This window comes from Vipera ursinii (genome assembly GCF_947247035.1).
Source record: "Vipera ursinii genome assembly, chromosome: 1".
NCBI classification, from domain to species: Eukaryota; Metazoa; Chordata; class Lepidosauria; order Squamata; family Viperidae; genus Vipera; species Vipera ursinii.
This window is the reverse complement of record NC_139512.1, coordinates 107680678-107705819: the sequence shown is the minus strand read 5'-3', so window position 1 is coordinate 107705819 and position 25142 is coordinate 107680678. Positions and strand designations below refer to the sequence as shown.

Here is a 25142-nt window from a genome sequence, read left to right as displayed (position 1 = left end):
ACCTATTAACACAGCAAAGCTAGACCTATGAGTGTAATTCTGGAAACGCAGGGGTCTAGTGGAGGCTCTCCTTGCCTTTTGGTTGTTCAAAGCTTCTAGGAGAACTTGAGATAAATCTCTTGTATACTTTAACAAAGAGAAGAAAGATGTTACTTTGCCAGCATGAAAGTTGAGAATGTTCTTTTTTCATAGCTGCTGGCACAAAGTACATGATATCCTATTTAGAATTAAATCCTATTTTTCTTCAGCTCAGTGCCAGCATCCATGTAAGGAACAAACCAAAAGACTTGAGTGCACAAATATAGTTCATTTCTTTGAAAGACATTCCACAGTGCGACTTTCAAACTTTCTGAGGCTCTCAAACAAGACTTTCCCTTAACGTGGAAGAAGGAAATCATGCAAAATGAGAATAATGGTCCTGTGAGCATGGTGTTTTAATAGTAAATTAACCATCTTTTCAGATGCATGGAGCTAGTTTATATTCTTTGGATCTACCGTTGCATTAATATTGCTAATCAATAAACAATATCAGTATCTTAATTTTTTCATAACAACTACAATTAATCTTATTCCAAAGGCTAAATCTTAGGATTTGAAGAATTCTAAATAGTTCTTATTCAGGAAAAAAAAAGTGTTTCTAGGATCATGGGCTATTCTTAAATAAAATATTCCTACATTCAGCATCTACTGTCTATAGTTAAAATATACATTAAATTAAGCCCGGGTGAAATGGAAGAAAGTCCAGCATCCTTTTGAGAAATAAAATATAAACGAGCCATAAAAAGGGTCATTGCATGATAACTGAATCAATAAATTAAAAAAAATATTATTCTATTTCCTGAATGTTAGATTACAGCTATTACAATAAAAAAATTCAGGTCTGTTTGCTTTCTTAACTCAATAAACATGTACAAACACTTGACCCCTCCTCTTCCTCCCTTTTGGTGGGATGGATTGCACCAATGGGCATTATATAAAGAAAGGCTGTAGACTTGCACCTGCCTTGCACTGGTAGCCACCATGGGGCCAAAGGTGACCAGCCTATTATTGCTAGGGCTGGTACTTTGCTATGCAAGTGAAATTAAAACAGGTAAGATGCTTAACAAATACTGTATGATATAGAAATGGCCAAGAGGGAAACCTAAAGAGCATACGATGCTTGTTGTAATGCACATCAGACAAGCTTTCAAGTCCTCCAATGATTACTCAGGGCTTTGAAATTATGGAAGGTACTGGGTGCTCCTCATCTCTGCTTGTAACAGAGAATATTTTGCATGATATGAATGAATATGTTGCCAATATTAAGGCATGGCAGATCTTGGCTTATGGTATTTGTCGCAGAGTTTATTGAATCTATAGTCCTGTTGTATTGCATTTTTTAATGATGCAAAGTGCATCTTATTTAACAAAGTATCTAAGCAAATCTCATTATTCTATGTACAATGACTGTTATCTGGCCAGTGTGATTTAGTTTCTATGAATGTGGTCAATATTTGCTATAGAATTTGATAAACCAGATGCTATTTGACTGCATTAGTGATGCATCTGGTGTTTTGTTTTATTTTGTTCTATCTGCTGTTATCTTGTTGAATTATGGTCAGTGATCATAATAAACGTAATATTAACAGTATTAATAGGAAGGGTAACACTTTGCTTTACTATAATGTCCATTTCAGCACTGGGATACTGATTTTGATTTCTTCATTAATCTTCAAATGCTAAGGACCTGCAAAGAGAGCAAGACTTATCTAAATATCTCTATTGTTAATGAATATAACTCAAATCTGCAACTTTCAATCAAAAATCATATCTTATTTGGTATAAGTGGTAGCAATTTTGTTTTAAATGCTTTAGTATCACACTACCATCTCAGTGCATTACTAACTCACATTAACAGGTAACATTCTTCCTGTGCTTCCCATAGTGCAAAAATCTTGTTATACCAGAAAAAATAACAATATTTATGCCTCTTTTTCATGCTCTATGTGCGCATATTTTTTGAGATGATGCAATCAACAATGGTAATATAAAATGCTAACAATTTTAGTCAAACATTTGATACTGACAAGCTTTCCCCATTCCTTCGGGAGAAGGGCGGTATATAAATAAAATTAATAATAATAATAATAATAATAATAATAATAATAATAATAATAATAATAATAGTAATAGTAATAATAATAATAATTCCAAGGCTGTTTAAATTGTTTGTTTTGACTTAATTACTTAAGTGTTATTGATCTGAGGGTTGGGTTTTTTTGGTTTCATAATAGTCCATAATGGTTATTTGTCACCACATTTTTGTCTTTTCAGTAAGAAAATCTAACCACGGTCACTATGTCTGCAGTACTTGGGGGAACAACCATTTCAAAACCTTTGATGGAGATTTTTACCAATTTCCTGGCATCTGTGATTACAACTTTGCTTCGGACTGCCGAGATACTTATAAAGAGTTCTCTGTTCATATCCAGCGTGAGCAGAATGACCAACGTCACCCTAATATCCAATATGTTCTTGTTACAATCAAAGATGTTGCTATTTACCTCACTCACAAGAGGGTTGTGGTAGATGGGCAAATGTAAGTTCCTCTAATCTGATTAGGTTTCCAAGCATGCAACCTTTGAATTCTGAAAATCTTTCTCCAAAATTTCATTGCAGAAGCTTTAATATTACAGAAGCTATAGCCCAAAACTTTCAGAAGATACACTATAGAAACTCAAGCTACATTTTCAAAAGAAATATAGCTTTGAGCAAAGTTTGAAGTAATGTTGAAATTCTTCAGAAAACTTTCAAGAGAGGTACGAGAGTTAGAATAAGAGATGTGAAATGACTTTAAGGAGTCTATACAAACACAGGTCATCACCAGTTTTCAACTAAAGAAAATTTGGACTGAATTTGGTGGGCATGATTATTCAGGAAAACCATCTGAGATAAAATGAGTTTTAATCACTATTCCTAAGGCTTGCACACCTCTGTTACTATTAGACACTCAGTGTAGAGGCTAATAATAAAGCTGGCTCCTGGACTGTTGAACTTCAATATACTACAACATTATTGTCAGCAATTTCACTCTCAGTCCAGAGGATAACAATATTTTTCAACTTTTCATCTGGTCACATTTCACCCAATTGCAATCCACACACAGTCACTCCTTGTTTTATACTAGCTTCATCTTGTTGAATTTTAGAACAATTGTTAATTAAACATTATGATGTTAACTTATAAAAATACAACTGAGACTAAGAGAGAGGTTGTATTGAAAGCTGCCAAATAAAGTTATGTCCATGTTGATCCATTAGGTAGGTTTTCTTTAGATCAAACACTGGACTTCACTAGAATTCCTTCTGTATCCTATGGGCAACAGCATAATGATTTTTATTTTCTATATGTTACAAACACCCCAATCTGACAATATCTACTGAGAAGGTTTTCCAATATTATTAAGGGATTTTGACTTAAAATTGAACGGTCATTACTAGAGACCCATCCAAGTTCACGTTAAACATAAAGCATGATGATTAAAAGGATTAGAAGACTATACTAGAAGGTTCAAATGGGAAATGTTCCTTTTAGTCAGTAGATGTACTGGTTATATATACTACTATAGAAGCTTTAGTTGTTTTTCTCCCTTAGAATAGGTGAGATATGGTAGCTTTTCTTTTGTAATTAGCATTTTACATTCCTGACCAGATTATTGAATTTTAAATCCATGGTAAATGTTGGGTAATTGGCTTAAGAAAACATATTCCTTCTCTTAATGAATGTTAATATTCCTCTTTTCCTGTAATGTGACCTGTTCCATTATTCTAGGGTTGACTAACATTTTACTTTGCAGCAAATCTCGCAAATGAGTAGAAAACCTGCATATAAGATCCTGCTCAGCCTAGCACAGGGAAAAAATGAGTCTAAACAATCCCCTTGCTTTTTGTATCAGAAAAGGTTAAACACACATCATAAGCCTATAGCAGTTTAATACGATTGCTGCAGCCAGTGAAGTTATGTTTGTTACAATATGTTCTGTAGCTTTGCATTCAAGTACTTTCCTCCTAATTTTTTTTCCTGCTGACTAGCCACATGTATAGGATGCTTCCAACTAATCTGTTGGTACACTAGATAGAATGGAGTACAATTATTTCAGTGAACAAGGAAATATGTCTTAAAATATGCCAGCGGGAATCATACATAGTGACCTTGCCGAAAGTCATTATTGGAATTAGCCTGACCGAAACCAATGAAAGTTTGGTGTCTTTTAATATCGTATTTATTTCCTGTTACCAGATTTTCAGAGGTTTGTGGAAGAGGCTAGGGAAAGCAACCAATTTTTCATTAAACTGGGGTTCTTTTTCCCATTGCCTATGCTTGCCAAATATCTTCTAACTCATGAGAGTATCGGTTTTACTGAAAAAAGTATACAGTTTTACAGTATATTTTTACTTGTTGGCTTGACTGAGCTATTAAGATTGCACAAATACGGAGCCAAACTCAGGTACAGTTTGCCGGGATGGGGTGGGATCAAATCAGGCAACAAACATTACAATTCTGAAAACAATTCTGTTTGGATGTAAAATAGACCAGAGGTACAATGTAATTCCTTACTAATTATAGAAATATGATTGACTTCTAATGCTTGAGCTCTTCATTGCAATGGACACCAATACATGTACCTTTCTGTCATCCCTCTCTACAGGGTAAAGACTCCATACTACAGTTCTGGTGTCCTGATTGAGAATAATAATATATATACTAAACTCTATGCAAAAGTGGGCCTAATTCTGATATGGAACCAGGCAGATGCTTTGATGGTATGATGTCAACTTCTGGCTGATATATAAATCACACAGGCAACTGATACTCTGTTTGTGGTTTTCTTTCTAGTATCTATGATAGGTTTTGGAATAATTCTGTCCCATTGGCTACCTTTTGGCTAGGCTGAATACGACTTAAACCTGCATAGCTTGTAGGGACTTTTTCATACATAGAATTATTCAGGCAAAAGTTTTAGCATTAGAAATATGTCCTGTAATATTGCAAAATATCCTGTTCTGTAACAGAGAATTGCTTTAGGAAATCAGCATTCGACTTATGAGCCCAGAATTTATGTTGCTAAGTGAGAAATTTGATAAGTGAGTTATCCTAATTTTGTGACTTTTCTTGCCACATTTGTTAAGTGAATCGCTACAGTTGTTAAATTAGTAACATGGTTGTTAAGTGAATCTGGCTTCCCCAATGACGTTGCTTGTCAAAACTTCACAAATGATGATCACACTGCAACCATCATAAATAGGAATCAGTTGTCAAGCATCCGAATGTAAATCACATGACCATGGGGATGTTGCAATGGTCGTAGCTGGGAAAAATGGTCATAAGTTATTTTTTCCAGTGCTGTTGTAACTTTGAACAGTCACTAAATGAACTGTTGTAAGTCAGTTAGAACTTCTTCTGATCCTGGTTGTCATCCTGGTCTTGAAGCAGTGGTAAAGCAGAGGTGCAACAGGTATCATTAATTATACTGTCCCAAGTAGAATTCCAGCATAGCTTGTTAAAGGATCTCAGCATGTAAAAGACAACATATCCTTGAGAAACTGATTCACCACCATCAGTCAAAATATCCTGGTTTTATTTCTTCAATGTAGATTGAGCTTGACTCTAAATTCAACAATTATACTTGTGGCCTTTGTGGAGATTATAATGGACAACAGATCTACAACGAATTTATCTCAGATGGTAAGTAGAGCAATACTACAGAAAGTATTCTACTACAAACTGGAGAACATGCTTTAAATGCAGACAGTCAAACAATAGTTTAAATCACATACACAACACTTTAATTTTTTTCAGGCAAATTAGTTGGCAAATGAGAATGCACAATGACTTACTGTATATATATCCTAAATTTAAACTAAATTATGAGGTCATTAAACTAAGTTAGCAGAACTTGATTTACTATTTAATATAATACTGTCCACTGTATAATTAAATCTGTATTTTTAATATAGCCAGGGGAACTCAAGGGCAATATATTTAGAGCAATAGAATTCACTTTAATAGCTGTATGTATTACTTCCACTCAATCCTAGTTAAATTCTGAGATTCATGCATTTTTCCATGAAAATGGAATGAAAAATATAGGAATATTCAAACAAATCTTTAAGTATATGAACATCAACAACTAGAATAAAACTGTAAAAGGTTTAAATAGTCCATTCTAGATGAATGTATTGTAGAATAAGAAGCTGTGGTTTGCAAGCAAAACCAGATATAAGCAAAACAAGGATGTTTTGTTCCCTAGTTTATTAAATATATAGTACAGCTCTTTTTTCAGCATTTCTGTTGATCATCCATCTTCCAGTTCTCAAAGTACATTGTGTGGTATCCATAACACAACAACGTGCACTCCTCCATATCTAGCTGATTTATCAAATATGGATATTTACACTTATCAGGATGCTAAGATAAGCTAAATATGAGATTGTTTAAATACACCTTTATTGTTTCTAATAGGATTAAACTACAACCCAATCACATTCGGAAACCTACAAAAAATTAATAACCCCACAACAAAATGTGAAGATCCTGATGAGACAAAGCCTATTGAACAGTGCAACCAGCATGTAAGTTCTCAGACCCTTATGGATTATCAGAAATATGGAGAGATCAATCTTGTCTGCTCCGACAGTTTTTATTGAAAGCAGTGGCCCATGTTTCACAGTTCCAAAACTTAAATGCACAATTTTGGCTTATAGTTTTAATCAATTATTTTTATTATTGGAAGGTAATATAAGGGAGACACCTTCTCTGTTTTCTTCTCTTTCAAGCGTGAAGAGTGTGAAACTCTCCTAACTTCGCCAGCATTTGCAGATTGCCAGAATCGCCTGAATCTAGAACTGTATGTTCAAGCTTGCATGCAGGATAGATGTGCTTGTAAGCGTACCAAGGACTCTTTCTGCCTCTGCAGTACCATCTCTGAGTATTCACGACAGTGTTCCCACGCTGGTGGCAAACCTCAGAATTGGAGGACTTCTCAGCTCTGCCGTAAGTAACAAACTGGCTTCGATAATATTGATTGATTGATTGAATGGATTTATAAGGCTGCCTAACTTAAACAATGTGAGTCTGGCAGCGTACAAGAACAAAATGAAGTTGAAAAAATTTAAGCAGGATGCCGGTGTGGGTACTAAAACTCTTTTACTTTGCATCAAAATGATCCTGAAGATCCTCCATCTGTCATCCTGAATATGTTTCTCCTTAATCTCCTCCAGCATTGATTATTTATTTTGGGCCATTCCCAGGGAGCATCAGCCTTGGGAACTAAGCTGACCCACAAAAAGTGCTAAAACAAAATAAGGAAAATTAAAACCCTTTGAAACGCAGGAGAATTCAATTAAATGTGAATTGTCAACTGACTGTAGAAAGTGTTCTTTTGAAAATGCAAGGCAGCCACCAGTGGTCTTATATTAACAACATTTAAAAACTTGGAAACTTTCACAAAGAATACCGATAGACTATTATTTTATCTGTCTGAATTTGGGGTTGGTTATCCATCCATCCATCCATCCATCCATCAATCAATTCCCACCGTGGTATTTCTGGGCAAATTATTCAAAGCACGAAAAAAGGAACAAAATATTAATCAAAGAAAGTAATGGTATGAGAAAGGAAAGGAAAGGAAAGGAAAGGAAAGGAAAGGAAAGGAAAGGAAAGGAAAGGAAAGGAAAAACATAAATGTATCTAGTTTATATCAATGTATGTTGGCTATACCACTAAAACATTAAATTCTTGCAAAAAAGCATTGCTTCCACCACAGCCATAAAACATTAAATTAGTTATATTTTGTTATATAGAACTTTATCCTTTTTCTACTTTAAATACAAATTTATCAATTCTCTGTCTTTTTACTATTTTGTCATCATTTTGTTTTGTGTTTTGATCCTCATTCATTTTCTCGATATGATCAAACCACTTTAATACATTTCTTTCCTCCTGATCACTTAGTTTGTATTCAACCCACATTCATTTGCTTATTCTTTCACTCTTGACCCTGTCTCTTCTTGTTTTACCAGGCATGCTTAAGTCTCATTCCCACTCCATTCAATTTACTTTTATATCTTTCCTTATTTACCCAACACACTTTCCTATAACTAAATGGGCAGAAGCAGGGTCTTATACATAACCCATTTTGCTTCTGTCACTCCTCACAACAGACCAGATATTACCCACCACTTTTCTGCTAGAATTTGCACATTTTATTTTGCTACTTTACCCATCTTTTTTTTAAAAAAAAAAAACTTGCCGAGATACACAAATTTATCACCTGGCCAGAGGGTTGGTTTTTTTTTTGCCATTTGTGTCTAACAATTGGTTCCTTTATTTCTTTGTTTTATTGTTATTCATTTATAATATAAAAGACAAAAAATAAAAAGGAAAATAGTGGGAAAGTAATAGTGGGAGGGAGAAGGAAAGGAAAAATGCAGGACAAAGAGAAAAAAGAAAGAAAAGACATTGATTTCCATCTTCGTTTGGTGCAGTTGAATAAGAGAATAACATCAAACCTCAACTTTTTACTTTTACATGGTAATATAAACTAGCCATTTCTATAACAACAAACCTATCTAATTGGTAAAATCTAAAATCAAAGTTTCATTATTATTTTTTGTTCATCTCAAGCACAAATTCCAGAAGCGGTTTCCAAGTAGAAACAAAAGTAATTGTGGTTGGTTTTTTTTTTAAAAAAAATCTCAAAGCAGTCAATTTAGCCATCTCTGCTAACTCCATCAACTTTTCCAACCATTCATCCATTGTGGGAATGAAAGTGTCCTTCCATTTTTGTGCATAAAGTAATCTGTTGCTTCCTCTGTTTCTGTGGGAAGAACACTTACCTTGATCATTCGTATCTTTATTTTCAAATCCATTCACTTCACTGCAGTCCAAGATTAACTGCAGATCAATTGGATTCACAGTCAACAATATGGTATAATCAGCATACAATGATTTTAAAGAGTTTAGTTCCTCATAAATGCAATTCTATTGTGTGCTTTTCCTCACAGTAAATGGATTTTTGTCCATTAAATGCAAAGTGTGTTTCCTAACCATTGCCCAATTCTTTTATTCTTTTAGCGAAGTCATGTCCTCAAAATATGATTTACCTGGAAAGTGGTTCTCCCTGTATGGACTCCTGTTCGCACCTGGAGATCAGCAAACTATGTGAAGAGCACTCTATAGATGGCTGTTTTTGCCCCAAAGGTAACAATTTTAGTGTATAAAGGATTGGATGGTAAATTCAAGTTTAAATCCCTGCTCATTTGAATGGTTGAGGCCAAGCTGATTAGTCCCTTTTCATAGTTATTTATGCTTAGGTTAATAGTAATTGAACTATTAGTGCTCAATGCAAGAACAAGCATACTAGTAAGCAGTAGTCTGTAGTTGATTCACTGAGATTTATCTCTGAGAAAAAGGATGTAAAAAATGTAATTCCCTGTCAAGAAATTCTGAGGTAGCAATAATAGAAATCAATAAAAAAAATATTTGCCAGCATTAAGCAGAAGGGATGATCTCCCTTTGAAAGAAGCATTATTACTGCCATCTATCACAAGTTCAGAAAAGGAACAGGCAAACTTTCTTATTATAATTGAATGCTGCATTTTCTTGGGGATAATAAGTCAGATGCCTGATGCAGTAGACTGGATTAGCATCAAAAATGAGAGGGGTTTTTTGACCCACCCCTCTTTTCTCTTTGGAACCTCTTTTCTTTTTTCTTTTTCTTTTTCAATTTGTTCTTGAACATGTCCTGAACTGAGTGTTTGCAGAAAACCTCTGAAATTAGGACCTCATGAAATTAGGCTAAGAAGATCCTACAAGCATCCTTACAAAGCTTGTTCTCTTCTGCCAAGGATATGTCACTCATACCCTGTATTCTTCAACTAAATGTAGTAATTAGTTAGAAAATTGTCTTGTAAGCCGCCCTGAGTCTTCGGAGAAGGGCGGGATATAAATGGAATTAAAATAAAATAAAATAAAATAAATAATTCAGTGGAATTTCCAGTTTAGAACTTTAGTAGCAGCTTTAGTTGTCATCCACTATTAATGATTTCTCCCCCCCCACTTTTGCAGGCACAGTATATGATGATGTCACAGGGAATGGTTGTGTGTTAACAAGCCGCTGCCACTGTAAACTTCATGGAAAAATATTCTCCCCTGGTCAGAAAATTACCAATGAGTGTGAAAAGTGGTAAGAATGCTAGTAGCTCATTATTAGCACTTACAGTAATTTTTTAGAGTAATCCATTCATTGTTGTGTCAAAATGAGGAAAGGGTTTCTATCATGTCAATAACCACAGAGTGATGCTATTTAGACACTTTATATTACTAGTACAGAAACACCCTGACAGTAAGTGATGTTTGTTGTAATAATAACAAGAACAACAAACAACAAGTAATGGGAATGTCATCAAAATAACTTCCTTGCATTACCAATGACCCCCCTTGCTTTTATTCCAATATTATAGTATTATTTTATATTTAGTAAACATGCCAAGTCAAATTAGGAAATTTTGCATTTGTGTGGTATAGAAAAAAGATAAAAAATGCTCAGGATCAGCAAATAACTCAAAAGAAAAGTGAATGTATTTGTAGGAGACAACCAGGCTGAGCCCCAGGGAGGAGGGGTCAAACGCATCATCAGTGTTGAGTCTCTTCACACCAGAAGACATCTAAGTCCATTGATTCTTATCTACTGCCAATTTGCTTTGACTGTTAGTAGTTCAGAATCTTGTAGAGACTGTTAGCATGCAATAACCTGTATTCATTTGAACCACCTTGCTTCCTGATTTATTGCGGTTGACAATATTGCCTCTAAGTAATTTAATCTGTAACTGCAAAGACCATCATCCAAGCTTTAATGACTTATTCAGTCTATTAAAAAGGGGGAAAAATGAAACAGGTTTGGCTGTTTTGTAGGGAAAATATAAACAGACATACTTCCAAAAGATACCTTCAGTGGGATATTCTAAATGCATGTATTTTCAATGCAAGCTCTTAGTTTGTATGCTCCGTTTGTCTATTTGCAGCACTTGTCAGTCAGGGAGATGGATATGCCAGGAGTTACCCTGTCCAAGTACATGTGCTTTGGAAGGTGGATCTCATATAACCACTTTTGATGGGAAGAAATATACCTTCCATGGTGACTGCTACTATGTGTTGACCAAGGTATGTGTTTGAAATGCTGCTCTTTGGAGGTGTACCTGGTGTTTTGAACATTACAAATATGCTTGTTTTGATAGCTACAGGAGAAATAGATGAATTACATCATGGGCTACATACATATTAAACCTATTTAAATACCACTGAAAAGGTTATGTTAATTTTGAATGCTCATTCTGCAGAAATGGCAACCTTTCCAGCCTTTTATCTCAAAAACATAGAACTTCTGCAATAAACTTGCTGTATTTTCTTCAGCTAGGGACGCGGTGGCTCAGTGAGTTAGGACGCTGAGCTTGTGATCAGAAGGTCGGCAGTTTGGCAGGTTGAATCCCAAGTGCCGCGTAACAGAGCGAGCGCCTGTTACTCGTCCCAGCTTCTGCGAACCTAGCATTTCGAAAGCACGTAAAAAATGCAAGTAGAAAAGTAGGGACCACTCTGGTGGGAAGATAACAGCGTTCTGTGCACCTTTGGCGTCTAGTCATGCCGGCCACATGACCACGGACACGTCCTTGGACAAGCGCTGGCTCTTTGGCTTTGAAACGGAGATGAGCACCGGCCCCTAGAGTCGGAAACGACTAGCACACATGTGCGGGGGAACCTTTACCTTTACCTACCGGTATTTTCTTCAGCTAGAAAAGAAATCTCGGATATCATTCACTGCAATGATATTTCAGTACAGAAATAACCAAGTGTTTTACAGACTTGGAATAATTGGAGTAAAATACAAAACAAACAGAAGCATTTAAAAATTAAATCACTGTTATAAAACAATGTAAAGCAATCATCAAAAGATATTTGGCATAACCCAAAGGCCAACTGAAGAAATCTATAGAATTGATCAATGATCATTTCAAATTAACATATCTTTTTCAGTGTTATTTAAATGCACATCTGATACTAGCTTTTTTTTTGGACTGGCACTGCAGAATTGTCTCAGCCTCAGAGAATTCAACACTAGACATTACAGGCAGCCTGACATCTGCTGACTGTACTGTACAATGTAGGGCATACCCTCCAATGCTGTGTAGCTTTGATGACTGCTGCTACTTTCAGATAGGGAGAAGTACCAACACATAGCACATGTTCCCCATTAAGAAAGCAAGTCCTTAGTTTATACCACTTTATAAAATGCAGTGAAATTTAGGACAAGACTAAAAAGATTGCTATGAATGGGACATTGAATGTGATTGGGGCAGCTGGATCTCCAATAGCAATAGATAGATAATGATGTTAGATAGATAGATAGATACAGGGCTTTTTTTCTCATAGAACGCTCAGAATGGAGTTCCGGCACCTTGTTTGGATGGAACCTTGTAGGGTAGGCAAGGTGGGTTGTATGAAATGTGTGAGTTCCAGCACCTTTTTCTTTTACAAATAAAGCACTGGATAGATAGATAGATATGATAGCACTTTTTATTTAATAGATAACTGTTTAGTATACCGAGGAAATGACTGACCACATTAATTGTATTTGTTCTTCCATATGTGCAGACCAGCAAAAATGACACACATGTCCTTTTGGGAGAATTGGGTCCATGCAGTTCTTCAGACAAGCAGACATGCCTAAAGTCAGTAGTGCTACTAACAGACCAGAGGAAGAATGTAAGTTTAATGAAAATGATGATGGTATAATTATTTCATTTGATATGTGTTTCTCTTTGTCAGCCTAAAAACAGCAGATGATGTTATACTTTTGTTAGAAATTACAAATAGAAATTGTAATAAGTAATGACATTTATGATTGTTATTGCTGATTACATATAAAAAGGTGGGACAGAGAACAACACCATCAGATGGATGTGTAACTGACTGACAAATCGTACTCAGCGGGTAGCCCTCACTGGTACTACATCTACATGGAGAGAAGTAAGCAGTGGGGTACCACAAGGCACCATCTTAGGCCCAATACTCTTCAATATCTTCATAAATGACTTAGATGAGGGAACTGAAGGGGAACTCATCGCATTTGCAGATGACACCAAACTGGCAGGAGTAGCCAAAAACCCAGAAAACAGGTTCAGGATCCAAAAAGATCTTGACAAACTTGAACAATGGGCCCTATCCAACAAAATAAGTTTTAATGTGGAGAAAAGCAAAGTTTTACATTTCAACAGGAAAAACCAAAGGTTTAAAGTACAGATTAGGTGAGACCTGGCTCAAAAACAGTAACTGTGAGAGGGACCTTGGAGTCCTAGTGGATGAACACTTGAATACAAGCCATCAGTGTGCAGCAGCAACCAAAAAAGCTAATACAATCCTGGGTTGTATAAACAGAGGCATAGAATCAAGATCACGCGAAGTATTAGTGCCACTTTATAAAACCCTAGTAAGACCATGCCTGGAATACTGCAACCAATTTTGATCACCATACTACAAAAAATAATGCTGAGACCTTGGAAAAAGTTCAGAGAAGAGCAACTAAAATGATCAAAGGCCTGGAGAGTAAAACATATGAAGAAAGGCTTCAGGACTTGGGTTTGGCTAATCTAAAGAAAAGAAGAAACAGAGGCAATATGATAGCAATATTCCAGTATTTGAGGTGCTGCCACAGAGACGAGAGGGTCAAATTATTCTTCAAAGCACTAGAGGGCAAGACAAGAAACAATGGTTGGAAACTGATCAAAGAGAGTAGCAACCTGGAATTAAGGAGAAACTTCCCAACAGTGATGACAATTAATGAGTGGAACAGCTTGCCTCCAGAAACTGTGGGTGCTCCATCACTGGAGATTTTTAAGAAGAGACTAGATAGTCACTTGTCTGAAATGGTATAGGTTCTCCTACCTGAGCAGGGGACTGGACTAGAAGACCTCCAAGGTCCCTTCCAGCTCTATTCTATTCTATTCTATTCTATTCTATTCTATTCTATTCTATTCTATTCTATTCTATTCTATTCTATTCTATTCTATTCTATTCTATTCTAGTCCAGTCCAGTCCAGTCTAGTCTAGTCTAATATCACAATTGTGTTTGACTTCTATTTATTCTGCTGTTATTTACATTGATAATATGCGATGTATACATAATATGTATTAACATTATAATTGCCCAACAAAATTTTAATATTAAATAGTACACAGAATTATTTTCAAAAAATTATTTTTATTTTATTAATTTATTGCCCACCCATCTTACCACAAGGTAATTCTGGGCAGTTTATAATATTAAAAATAACTTTCTTCTTGATCTATAATACTTTTTTGATTTCATTGCATGTCTAAGTAATATATACTATTAACTCTTCAGTGGGGGATGGCAACCAAATTCCTTCTACAGGTTTTGGACTACAGTGTCCTTTTCAATTGGCTGTGCAGTGGATAGCCACTATTGGAGATCATAAATGTTGGTGAAAGGTAATCTAGACTAGAGCATTACAAGTTCCCCTTTCTTGCCCTAGAGCAGGGTTTCCTGATCTTTGCAACTTTCAGAGGCATGAATTTCAACTCCCAGAATTCTTAGCAACGACCATTTAGCTGGGAAAATTTGGGTACTGAAGGTGACACTTCAGGAATTTGCTATGGTTTGGGAAACATTTCTCTGGAGGAAGCCTGTAAAAAACACAAAACATTCTGTCCAGCCAGGAAAAGAAATCGCAGAGAACATGTTTCATTGCTCTTTCACTGAAAACACAGGAGAAGAAGGCATAAAATTTACTGCCAATTGTCAAAATGAAATATAGTTATCCAATTCAATTTATTTAAATGTGAGATTTTACCTGTTTTCTTTCACAAGTGAATTGGATATGGCATAAAGAAACTGACAGTAATATGTGATATTGGTAAAATATAGAGCTATTGATGTCATTCTAATATAATAAAACTCCCTTATTACCATCTTGTAATTCGTTAATTTGGGATAGAATTGGAGCAACTGGATTGAGCTGAGCGTTTACTGGTTGGATGCCCTTCCTGATGCCTATGTGGAGTTTGCAGCAGATATTTTTCTTTGTGCCCTAGGAAAATAAAAACTGCTGCTACCTAGGACTGAACTCTCAACCTTCTTAGTGGGAAGCAAGCAGCTTCACCACTAGGCCACCATGCCATTCGTTTACTACTAAGCTACCACCACTTATGTCATTCTAATATAATAAGTCTAGAAATTTGAATGTAAATTGGCATATAACCAACCAGAACTATCAGCTCTCAGACAAATTCTGCTTTACTGTATATCATTCATATACTTTAAAAATATCCTACTTTTGCCTCAGACACTGAACTTGCAAAAAATGCCTTCTGATCTAAGAATGAATATATTTGCTCAGGGTCAGGTGTTCTGTTACTCAGGTCTTATAATGCTGATTAAACTATTTCTCAAGTTCTTCTAATCCATTGGATTGGATATCTGTAATCTATCTGAAAAACGCTATTGTTCTCTTCTATGGTTCTAAATACAGAAGAATGATTTCCCTTCACCTCTACACAGATTATCCATGTTAATTTAAGATCATGTTCAGTTTTAAGGATCCTACAAAGTTGTACTGACATAACAGACTGCATTTTCTCTCACACAGGTTGTAGTTTTCAAATCAGATGGTACTATATTACAGAATGAAATGGAGATTCATTTGCCATACAGAACAGGTAAAGAAGGGAGCCATTGATTCTACATACCCCAGCATTTCCTAGATTGGTCTAGACATCATTCTGTTTGGGCTTTAAGATATTAAACAAGTTAAGAACAAAAGGATCACTAACATGTGGGATACCATCAAATAGAATGCAATAAAAAAGACATTGAAAAGGGAGATTTAGATGTATTTCCTGATAAATTCAGTAGGTACTTATCCTTGAGAGTAACATGCTTAATAATGACTTATAATTCAAGACTCTTTCATTTTTCATTAAATTTTCCCATCTACTTCCCCATATGAAATAACATCAATGTACTAGTTAACCATTCTTACTCTCCTGGAGAAAGACACTTAAGCTGACTATTATTATTTTTTTCTCCTTCACATTAAGATAGAGGACCAATTGAATACAGTTGACAGAAGATGGCTAGACTTTCCCTTTGTTTTCCAGGTAGTTTCTCAATTTTCCAGCCATCATCATTCTACACTATTGTGCACACAATATATGGGCTAAAGATACAGATCCAGCTGTCTCCAGTGATGCAACTGTTTCTCATTGTGGAGGAGTCCATCAAGGGAACTATCCACGGCAAGTCGAACTTTTATCTACCATGAGAATAAATGTAAAGATCATGAATGAATTTCTTCTATCCCACTTTTGAATAGTAAAGTGGAATATCAGCCAAGCTATTAAATTATTTTGAGACTTTTCCACCTTCCAGTGCATATCCCAATCTTTAGGATTTTTTGTTATTAAGTACGTTGTTCAATTTGATGTTTAATTTCTCTTTATCTGAAAAAAAACTCACAATAATCTGTTTTCATATATAAACAAAGCTACTTTGGAATTTGTGATAGTGGCAAATATCTGTAGCTTGGTGTAGGATGAGAGTGGAGATTCGTTCTCTGAGCTTGTGGGTTGGTTTCTGAACATTTCATTAACAGATTTGGTAGCATCTGAAGATGTTACTGAGTTTATTTATTTATTTATTTATTTATTTATTTTAATTCCATTTATGTCCCGCCCTTCTCCGAAGACTCAGGGCGGCTTACAAGCTTAGCAGTAGCCTTCATTCTATGTATATGCCTGCTTATTAGGGCTTTTGGGCCACCCAAGCGGCATTATTACAGTCAGCTTATTGCCCCCAACAATCTGGGTCCTCATTTTACCTACCTCGGAAGGATGGAAGGCTGAGTCAACCTTGAGCCTGGTGGGATGCGAACCTGCACTAATTGCAGGCAGCTGCTGTTATTTAAGGAGGCATTAGCCCACTGCTCCACCAAGGCTCTGTTGGTTCAGAAACCAACCCACAAGCTCAGACGACAAACCTCCACCCTCATCCTACTTTGGAATTTTAATAGTGCTGATTCAAAATGCTAACATTAAGAAGCCTAAAAACTTCCATGTTAGATACATTTTTCTCTGCCATCCTGACTCTCCTATTCCTTTATTTATAATTCTGACTAAAAAGGGTCACCTCAGAAGATAACATTCTTGATATAATACAATCAGGAGCATTGACATAAGTAAGAACTGATGCAAAGCAAAACAAAACGTTGATATTACCTAGTGATGTTCATGTTGATTTGGAATTCCTGTTTGATGTAATGGGAACTTAACAATTAGAAGACCTTATAAGAACAAGTTTCAGTCAAGTAAAACACATTTACCGTAGTTGCTATTGTTTTTATCAACAGGACTTTGTGGAGATTACAATGGAATAGAAGGTGATGATTTCAAAACATCAGGTGGAGTGGTTGAAGCAACAGGAGCTTCCTTTGCCAACTCCTGGAAAGCACGTGCTAGCTGTAGTGACATGGAAGATAAACTGGAACACCCTTGCTCTCTGAGTCTTGAGAATGGTAAGGAATGAGTGGCTTTTGCCAATACATTCCCAAATCCACTAGCATCAAGATAGTTAATAGCTATCTCTAAGCCTGGTCCTAAATTGCAAGTGGTAGTAGTCCTACATGTATTGCATATGTCTGTGCTAACCCAAAGACTTTCAGTTGAATATTAGCAGCAGCTTTCAATTTCTCTTTTTAGAAGACTCAGGAAAAAAATCATGCTGCTGAAAATAGAGAAAATTGCCATTTTCCCAATTACTATTATGAAAATGGATGCCACCTTGGCTTAATGCTTCCTAGAAAATATGCTTTTCTTCTGATGATGGTTTCTACTTCCAAACAATTAATGACTAGGAGATAAACCTACAGAGGCAGTATAGTCCTCTGATGATCTGGTATCCAGCAATATCCATTGTTTTATGCATTCCATTGCATAGAGTTGCACAGTTGCTTCATTATAGGAGCTATGTAAGTAATGTATAAGGTGCTTAGTTTGCTTTGCTTTACTGTATGGTGATCAAAATAATCTGAACACTAGAATGCTGCCATCAACATCACATGAGACATAGAAAAGTATTAAATAGCTGTTAACCAAGTGTCATCACTCTCTCTGGTATAGAAAAATACGCTGAATACTGGTGCTCTTTATTGAAAAGTACAACAAGTCCTTTTGCCAGATGTCATCCAGTAATTGATCCAACAGATTATTATAAGGTATGAAATTTGAGATCCTGCTGATCATCCAATATTTTAAAGTTAGTTTAAACTGCCTAAAACCTGAGGCTTTCTAGGTGGTTTACTAAGCATTTTTGTTTTGAGATCTTGGCTTCGGGCATACTCAAATGGCAATGTGTTTGTTTTTAGTGCTTATGCATGAATTTGAGTTCCAATATAGCACTGCAGTCTATTTCTAATCTTTAGCCAAGGCAGCAGATTTCCTTTTGGAGGGTTGCCCCAGGAGCTGCAACACAGTCTATTTTCAGCTTTTAAAAACACACTTTAAAAAATGGGAGTAGTACACTCCAGTATTTGAAAGAAAATGGGTAGGAATAATTCATGTACGCCAGACCTCTCTTATGTAAACTCTCTAGATCAGTGTTTCTCAGTCTTAGTACCTTTACAATTGGTGTACTTCAGCTCCTAGGAATCTGGGACTTGAAATCTACCAATCTTAAAGCTGCCAAGGTTAAGAAACATTGTTCTAGATGTGCCCTTAGTCAGGCATTTTGGGAGGTGGAGTCTGAGCTCAGATGGAGGGCAACAGAGTGAGTGGGAAAACAGGTCAGTCCTAATATGAGTTTCTCACTCTGTATTATTCTTCCACCACAGTTTGTACCATTCCTAATGTGGGTCTCTTATTGTGTCATTGCACTTCCATTGCAGTTGTAGGAATAGAGTGCTACATTCTACCCATAGCTATTTTCAAGTGCCAGTTCTTCGTCCATTAACTCTTCTTATTAAACAGGGCTGACTATCACCTGATTACTATTTGTTTCAGCGTTGCAAGTATGATACCTGCAATTGTAACTCCAATGAAGAATGTTTGTGTGGTGCCCTGTCATCTTATGCAAGAGCCTGTGCTTTCAAAGGAGTCATGTTATGGGGCTGGAGAAATGTAATCTGCAGTAAGTATCTCCAGTTTCATTCTGACTGTGAATGACAAACATGTTTGGGTTTTTTTCTTAATTCTTTGATACCAGCATCTCTCTTGGTTTTTTTTTAAATCAAAACAGGGCAGCCCTGGGTTAACCATTAAGTGAAATAAGCATGTGCTTAGGGCCCCAAGGGAAGCCCACATAATTTCTTCCCCTAGGTATCATGCCTTTAACTCTTCCATTGCCATACTCGATTTTAATTTTCAACACTTATTGAATCTTAGTGACTTGTTTGGTTAAGCAATGGAAAGGGCAAGGGGCAACACTGTGGGACTGTGTTTAAGGCCTCAGTTGGCCTTAATCTAGTCCTGAAATATGGCATATCTGGATAAATTAGATTTGAGGAAAAAATATTAAGATATGCTATTTGTAGCAACAGAGAAATTCATGGGATAATGCCTAACACATTCAGAAGAACTGGACCATAAAGCTTTAGATCACAGAATTCATTGTTAAACATTCTCTGTCTTTATATGTTTGTGTGGTGCTTTTATTAGTAGTAAATATTTTATTTATCTATTTATCTCTTTATTTATTAAATTTCTATAGCTGCCTTACTCTACCAAGTGATTCTGAATGGCTTACAATAACAATGCAATTAGCCTTAACTGTTGCTTTAGAAATCCTGTTAGATGGAAAACTAGCCTAAAAGAATGCAGAAGCCATATCCGATGGACCTTGGATACTTATTTATGAATGTATTGTTTCCTCCCTTAAATTCAGACAAAGAAGTAAATTCTTGCCCAGCCAACCAGGTTTTCCGCTACAATCTAACCACATGCCAACAGTCCTGCCGTTCTCTTTCTGATGGAAATAAGTACTGCTTGGAAGGTTTCACTCCAGTCGATGGCTGTGGCTGCCCTGACAATAGCTATGTGAATGAGAAAGGCATCTGCGTGCCTATGGCTGACTGCTCCTGTCATTATAAAGGCTTATATGTGCAACCTGGAGATAGTATCATGAAGGATGATAAGCGCTGGTACGTTGTGAAGACTGAGTCCTCTGTTCCAGTTTGATGAGAAGATGGGCATTCAGCGCAAGAGAACTTTAAGTTGTTGAGTTACATTTGCAGATTAAACCTGGATGGAGAATTCAGCAGCACATTCCAGGGAACTGAATTAATCATTCGGTACAATTCAGTAGGATGTTCCTTCTCCAAATAGTCAAAAGATAGAATCACTACACTTTAGTATGTCCTTTACTATAGTATTTCAGTGGAATATACTTCTAGGAAAGAGGAGATAGAATTCAAGGTTCAGAATGCTTGATTCTTTGAGATAACTTTAAAGGGTAATACCATAGGTACAGTATTAATTATACTAATTTAATTAATTAGGGGACCTAGTGTGTTTATAACCACTGGAACTACAATGACTGATTTATACCATAATGAATATTAATTAATTTATCCACCATTTATTTTGAATGGTTGATCTGTTAAAATGAAGGAAAGTTGGCAGGAATGTTGTGCATTTAAAACATTTAGGATACATTATCATAAATATATGAAAGCATGTGGCAGTCCTTATCAAATCACTGACACTTGTAGTTTGGCTGCTTGTATTGTGTATTAGCAGTATACCATTCAGGGATTCAAGAAATCATAGTAATAAAATACACTTTCATTAAAAGTATATGAATTGGAATTCATTTGCTGCAAAATACTTATTGCTACTGTTTTTATAATTTTATTTATTTACCTTTTTTTGCTATTCCTAGTGTTTGCAAAAATGGAAGTTTTCAGTGTGTAATAGTGAATAAACGCCCTCATGGTAGGTATCAACCTTCATATTTTAATAATACATACATTTTCTAAATTTGAGTATGTGTTAAATTACTCATTGTTTTGGAAATTTTCTTTTGACAAGGCTTGACCATAAAGCCACTTCCTCCTCAACATATTAGATTGATTATGATTATGATTATTATCTATTCACAACCATGTGAAGTCACAACTTTCAGTTCTTTAGCTGGTTTTGGCCTTCATACACTTTAGGTTCTTCCCAAGAACAGTGGATGCTGTGATGTATTGGGATAATATGCGTGTGGATCCAAGCAATATGGCCTTTTGTAATTGACAGAAGGAAATTTTATCAATGCACAGGTTTTTTTTAGGTGCCATCCAAGATGTTTTGGTATGGCACCTAGTGTGTTGATAACCACTGGAACCACAATGACTGATTTATACCATAATCTTTCAATTTTGAATGTCAGATCTTAATAATTTCTGATCTTCTTCAATACTTTGTCTTCTATTCTACTATCCTCTGGTATTGTCACATCAATTATCCACACTTTCCTCTTTTCAACCACAGTTATACCTGGTGTGTTATGAGCCAAGACTTTATTGGTCTGTATTAGTATAATAATAAAGATTTCCATCTGTAAGTCTAAAACACTTTCATCACAGGGACATAGAGCATTTCAAAATGAATTGAATAATCTGCTCTCAGAATGATTTGCCTACTGTCTGTTCCGACAATACCCAAGTTATCTAACCAGATTATAGCTTTCCCTATAAAAGAGAGAAAAAACCCTGTGAGTCCTGCACTGCCATCATTATTCTAATGTTCCAAACTGGAGTCAGCCTCCTTCTATTCATGGTGTTGATTTGTTTTCTGTGGAATAGTTTGTTCAGGCATTGCAGGGCAATTTTATCTTAAAGCGATATAAGAATTTTGAAAAGAGCATTTTCTATGTATATGGCATTCAATTTGCAATGTGATACATTACAGCAGCAAACCATTACAGTTTCCTTAGGTTTTTTTTTCTAGTTTTCATTTCTCTATTACCATGAAACTAGATTCAAGAGATTTTTTTTTCAGTGTTCCTTATTTCCTTTGCAGAATGTTTATTCAATAAGAAATATTTTGAATGCAACGAATTTGACTCTTGGTCTTCCAAAACTCCAATACAACTTAGCTGTCAAACGTTGGGTACTGATCACGTATGTCTTTCTTCTGTTCTTTTTTGTGCCTGTATTCAAAAAGTGATGTAATTTTGATAGTGATTTATGCTAGGAAGCCATCATCTTTTGTGAATTCCACTGAGAGAATACTGAGATGAACCAAGACACTGCTTAAAGTGCCAACATAGCATTCTGATTGTTAACATTTTGATACAAGAAGTAAAGTCACTGGCCATTTCATATTTAAAAGCACCCTACCAAACATATACTGTACAGAATTCTTCCTCTTTTTTTGGCATGGGGATGAATATTTTCCTGTAGAAATGGGAAAGCAATTTCTTCCCAAGCATATTTCAAACATTTGACAGATTCTGAGACACAACTCCAAATCGTCCATACTGATTCCATGTTGGCAGTGCACTTTAAATAATGCACTTGTGTGTGATTTGTCTTTCCAAAAAACAAGGCATGCAAATTTTAATTGGCTAGATCATATTAAGGGTGTTATTGAATAGTCATGTGGGTATTATCCTTGTTTCCCATAGTTCCAGACTGAATGTATCTCAGGATGTTTTTGCCCTGATGGCTTGATTGACGATGGCCGAGGGAGATGTGTAGCAGAAGATGACTGCCCGTGCATTCATAACCACGTGTATTATTCCAATGGAGAAAAAATAAATGTTGACTGCAACACATGGTAGGATATGCTATGTACAAAGTAGAAATAGAAGATGATAATCATTTCTTATTACACGTCATTAATGTTTTGTTTTGCACTTTTAAAACATTACATTGAGAGTCAGCTCTGATCTTAGCATCTCTCTCCCTTCCTCCCTCTCTCTGTTTAATACTCTCTAGTATGTGCCAAAAAGGAAGCTGGAAATGCACCAACATAGTGTGTCATGGGACATGTACCATTTATGGCAGTGGCCACTACATCACTTTTGATGGAAAATTCTATGACTTTGATGGTCACTGTGAATATGTGGCTTCTCAGGTAATGTTCAGTTACTACTACCAAGTTTTGCAGTCATCCAAATTATATAGTATTTAAAGTCACTGTCAATTTTATTCCACGAACATCCATCAGAATTTCATTCCATGGAATCTTCTTACCCAGCAGGCAACTAAGTCTTTGCATTAAGATTCTTTCTTTCTTTCTTTCTTTCTTTCTTTCTTTCTTTCTTTCTTTCTTTCTTTCTTTCTTTCTTTCTTTCTTTCTTTCTCTTTCTTTCTTTCTTTCTTTCTTTCTTTCTCTCTCTATTTCTTTCTTCTTTCTTTCTTTCTTTCTTTCTCTCTCTATTTCTTTCTTTCTTTCTTTCTTTCTTTCTTTCTTTCTTTCTTTCTTTCTTTCTTTCTCTCTCTCTCTCTCTTTCTTTCTTTCTTTCTTTCTTTCTTTCTTTCTTTCTTTCTTTCTTTCTTTCTTTCTTTCTTTCTTTCTTTCTCTCTCCCCACATAATTATTTTACCAAACTTCAAAAAGTCTGCCTCATATTGAATGCCATGACACTGGATTAAAATATTAACAATTTAGCAGCTCTTTGGATGATTTTGAAATTTATTTCCTTCAGTGTTGACAATATCTTTACTGGTAACAGGCACCCTTCCTCAATGTAATTGAAAAAGAAAAGGGACTTTGCCAACCTCACTTTTTAAAACAGGAATTCCTAATGGGTAAGATAGGCTGGCTTAATCTGTCTATGTCCTGCCAAAACCTGATCCTAACAGGGCAACTTCTTTAATGTTATGTCCACTTGACTTCCTGATAGGAATGTCATTACATTAAGTGAAACTAAATTGAAATTAAAATAATTTGACTCAAATCTATTCTGTCCTTTCAACTGAATCACAAAATATTTTGGAGAATTGGCACTGCAGTGTTGGTCCTCTAAAAGATGGATTAGTTTCTTTGCAATGAGTGTTTGGGGTTTTATTTTACAACCTTCATGCTTATTGATTTTATCCTGTGACAATTTCAAATGTTATGCCAACAATAAAGTGTTTCCTGGGTTACAATTCCTTGTTATGAATCTTATTTGAATGGTTCATCAATTACCTTGCCTCATTCATGCCCATGACTATGACCACATTATGACATATATGACCACCTTGGTCTAAATCAGGGGCCAGCAACTCGTGGTTCCGGATCCACATGCAGCTCTTTCATCCCTCCACTGTGGCTCCCAGTCCTTCGCCTAGTCCTCTGCCACCTAAAAAAAAAAATTTCAATCAATCAATTCCAACTTCTGATGGAAAAAAAAAAGATCTCATGAAGTTGGAATTGATTTGATTGAATTTTTTTTAGTCCCTCAAACAAGAGAAGTTTGTGGGCAGTCCAACAAACAAAAAACGTTTGTGGGACTGCCCACAAACTTTTGTTTGTGAGACTGCACACAGTGGTAGAGGAAGTGATGGAGAACTGTGTTGGAGCTAGAAAGAAGGTGCCGTGTGGGTTCGATCGGGGGCGCAGTGGGGGGGGGGAGAGTTCTGCCAAGCATCTTGTATGGAGCAAGGGAAATGGGCTGGGTGGAGGGAGCGGCCAATACCGCTGCCATGAAGCTTGGCAGATGCCCCCCAAGCGGCCATGATCCCCCCAGCCAGCCAGCCAGCCAGCATCACCCAACCTACCCCTTGCCTGGCCAACCGGCTGGCACAAAGCCTCACCACTCTTCTCCTCCTTGTTCTCCTCCCCACTCTCCTCCATCCGAGTTGAAGAAACTGGAGGCGCAGCAGTGGGATTGCTCTCAATAAGGCGGGCGCACAAGAGCAAGCAGCACACCTGGCTCTTATTGCTTGAGAGCAATCCCGCTGTTGCGCCTCCACTTTCAACTCTGATAGAGCCAAAGAGCCACTGGAAGCTTCTTAAATTAAATTTTGGAGGTGTGTGTGTGTGCGTGAAGGAGTTGGTCAGTAAGTGGTTTGAGGCCTGAATGTTCTCATCAGGGCTTTTTTTCTCATAGAACGCCCAGAA

At 36.2% G+C, this 25142-nt stretch overlaps 1 protein-coding gene across 1 annotated transcript in view; it reads left to right on the top strand.

The window, feature by feature from the left end:
* Nucleotides 1-1020: 1020 nt before the first annotated feature.
* MUC2 (mucin 2, oligomeric mucus/gel-forming) overlaps nt 1021-25142 on the top strand; it is a gene marked incomplete at both ends in the record, with an annotated part of 66156 nt that continues 42034 nt past the window's right edge. Inside the window, 20 exons of the mRNA XM_083359356.1 lie at nt 1021-1090; nt 2314-2578; nt 4688-4802; nt 5634-5724; nt 6502-6611; nt 6816-7032; nt 9115-9240; nt 10108-10225; nt 11064-11202; nt 12688-12798; nt 15702-15771; nt 16213-16350; nt 17460-17624; nt 18229-18323; nt 19108-19234; nt 19988-20243; nt 20984-21036; nt 22111-22211; nt 22718-22869; nt 23031-23169. Of these exons, the coding sequence (XP_083215482.1) occupies nt 1021-1090; nt 2314-2578; nt 4688-4802; nt 5634-5724; nt 6502-6611; nt 6816-7032; nt 9115-9240; nt 10108-10225; nt 11064-11202; nt 12688-12798; nt 15702-15771; nt 16213-16350; nt 17460-17624; nt 18229-18323; nt 19108-19234; nt 19988-20243; nt 20984-21036; nt 22111-22211; nt 22718-22869; nt 23031-23169 (2658 nt within the window). The remainder of the gene's footprint in view (nt 1091-2313; nt 2579-4687; nt 4803-5633; nt 5725-6501; nt 6612-6815; nt 7033-9114; nt 9241-10107; nt 10226-11063; nt 11203-12687; nt 12799-15701; nt 15772-16212; nt 16351-17459; nt 17625-18228; nt 18324-19107; nt 19235-19987; nt 20244-20983; nt 21037-22110; nt 22212-22717; nt 22870-23030; nt 23170-25142) is intronic.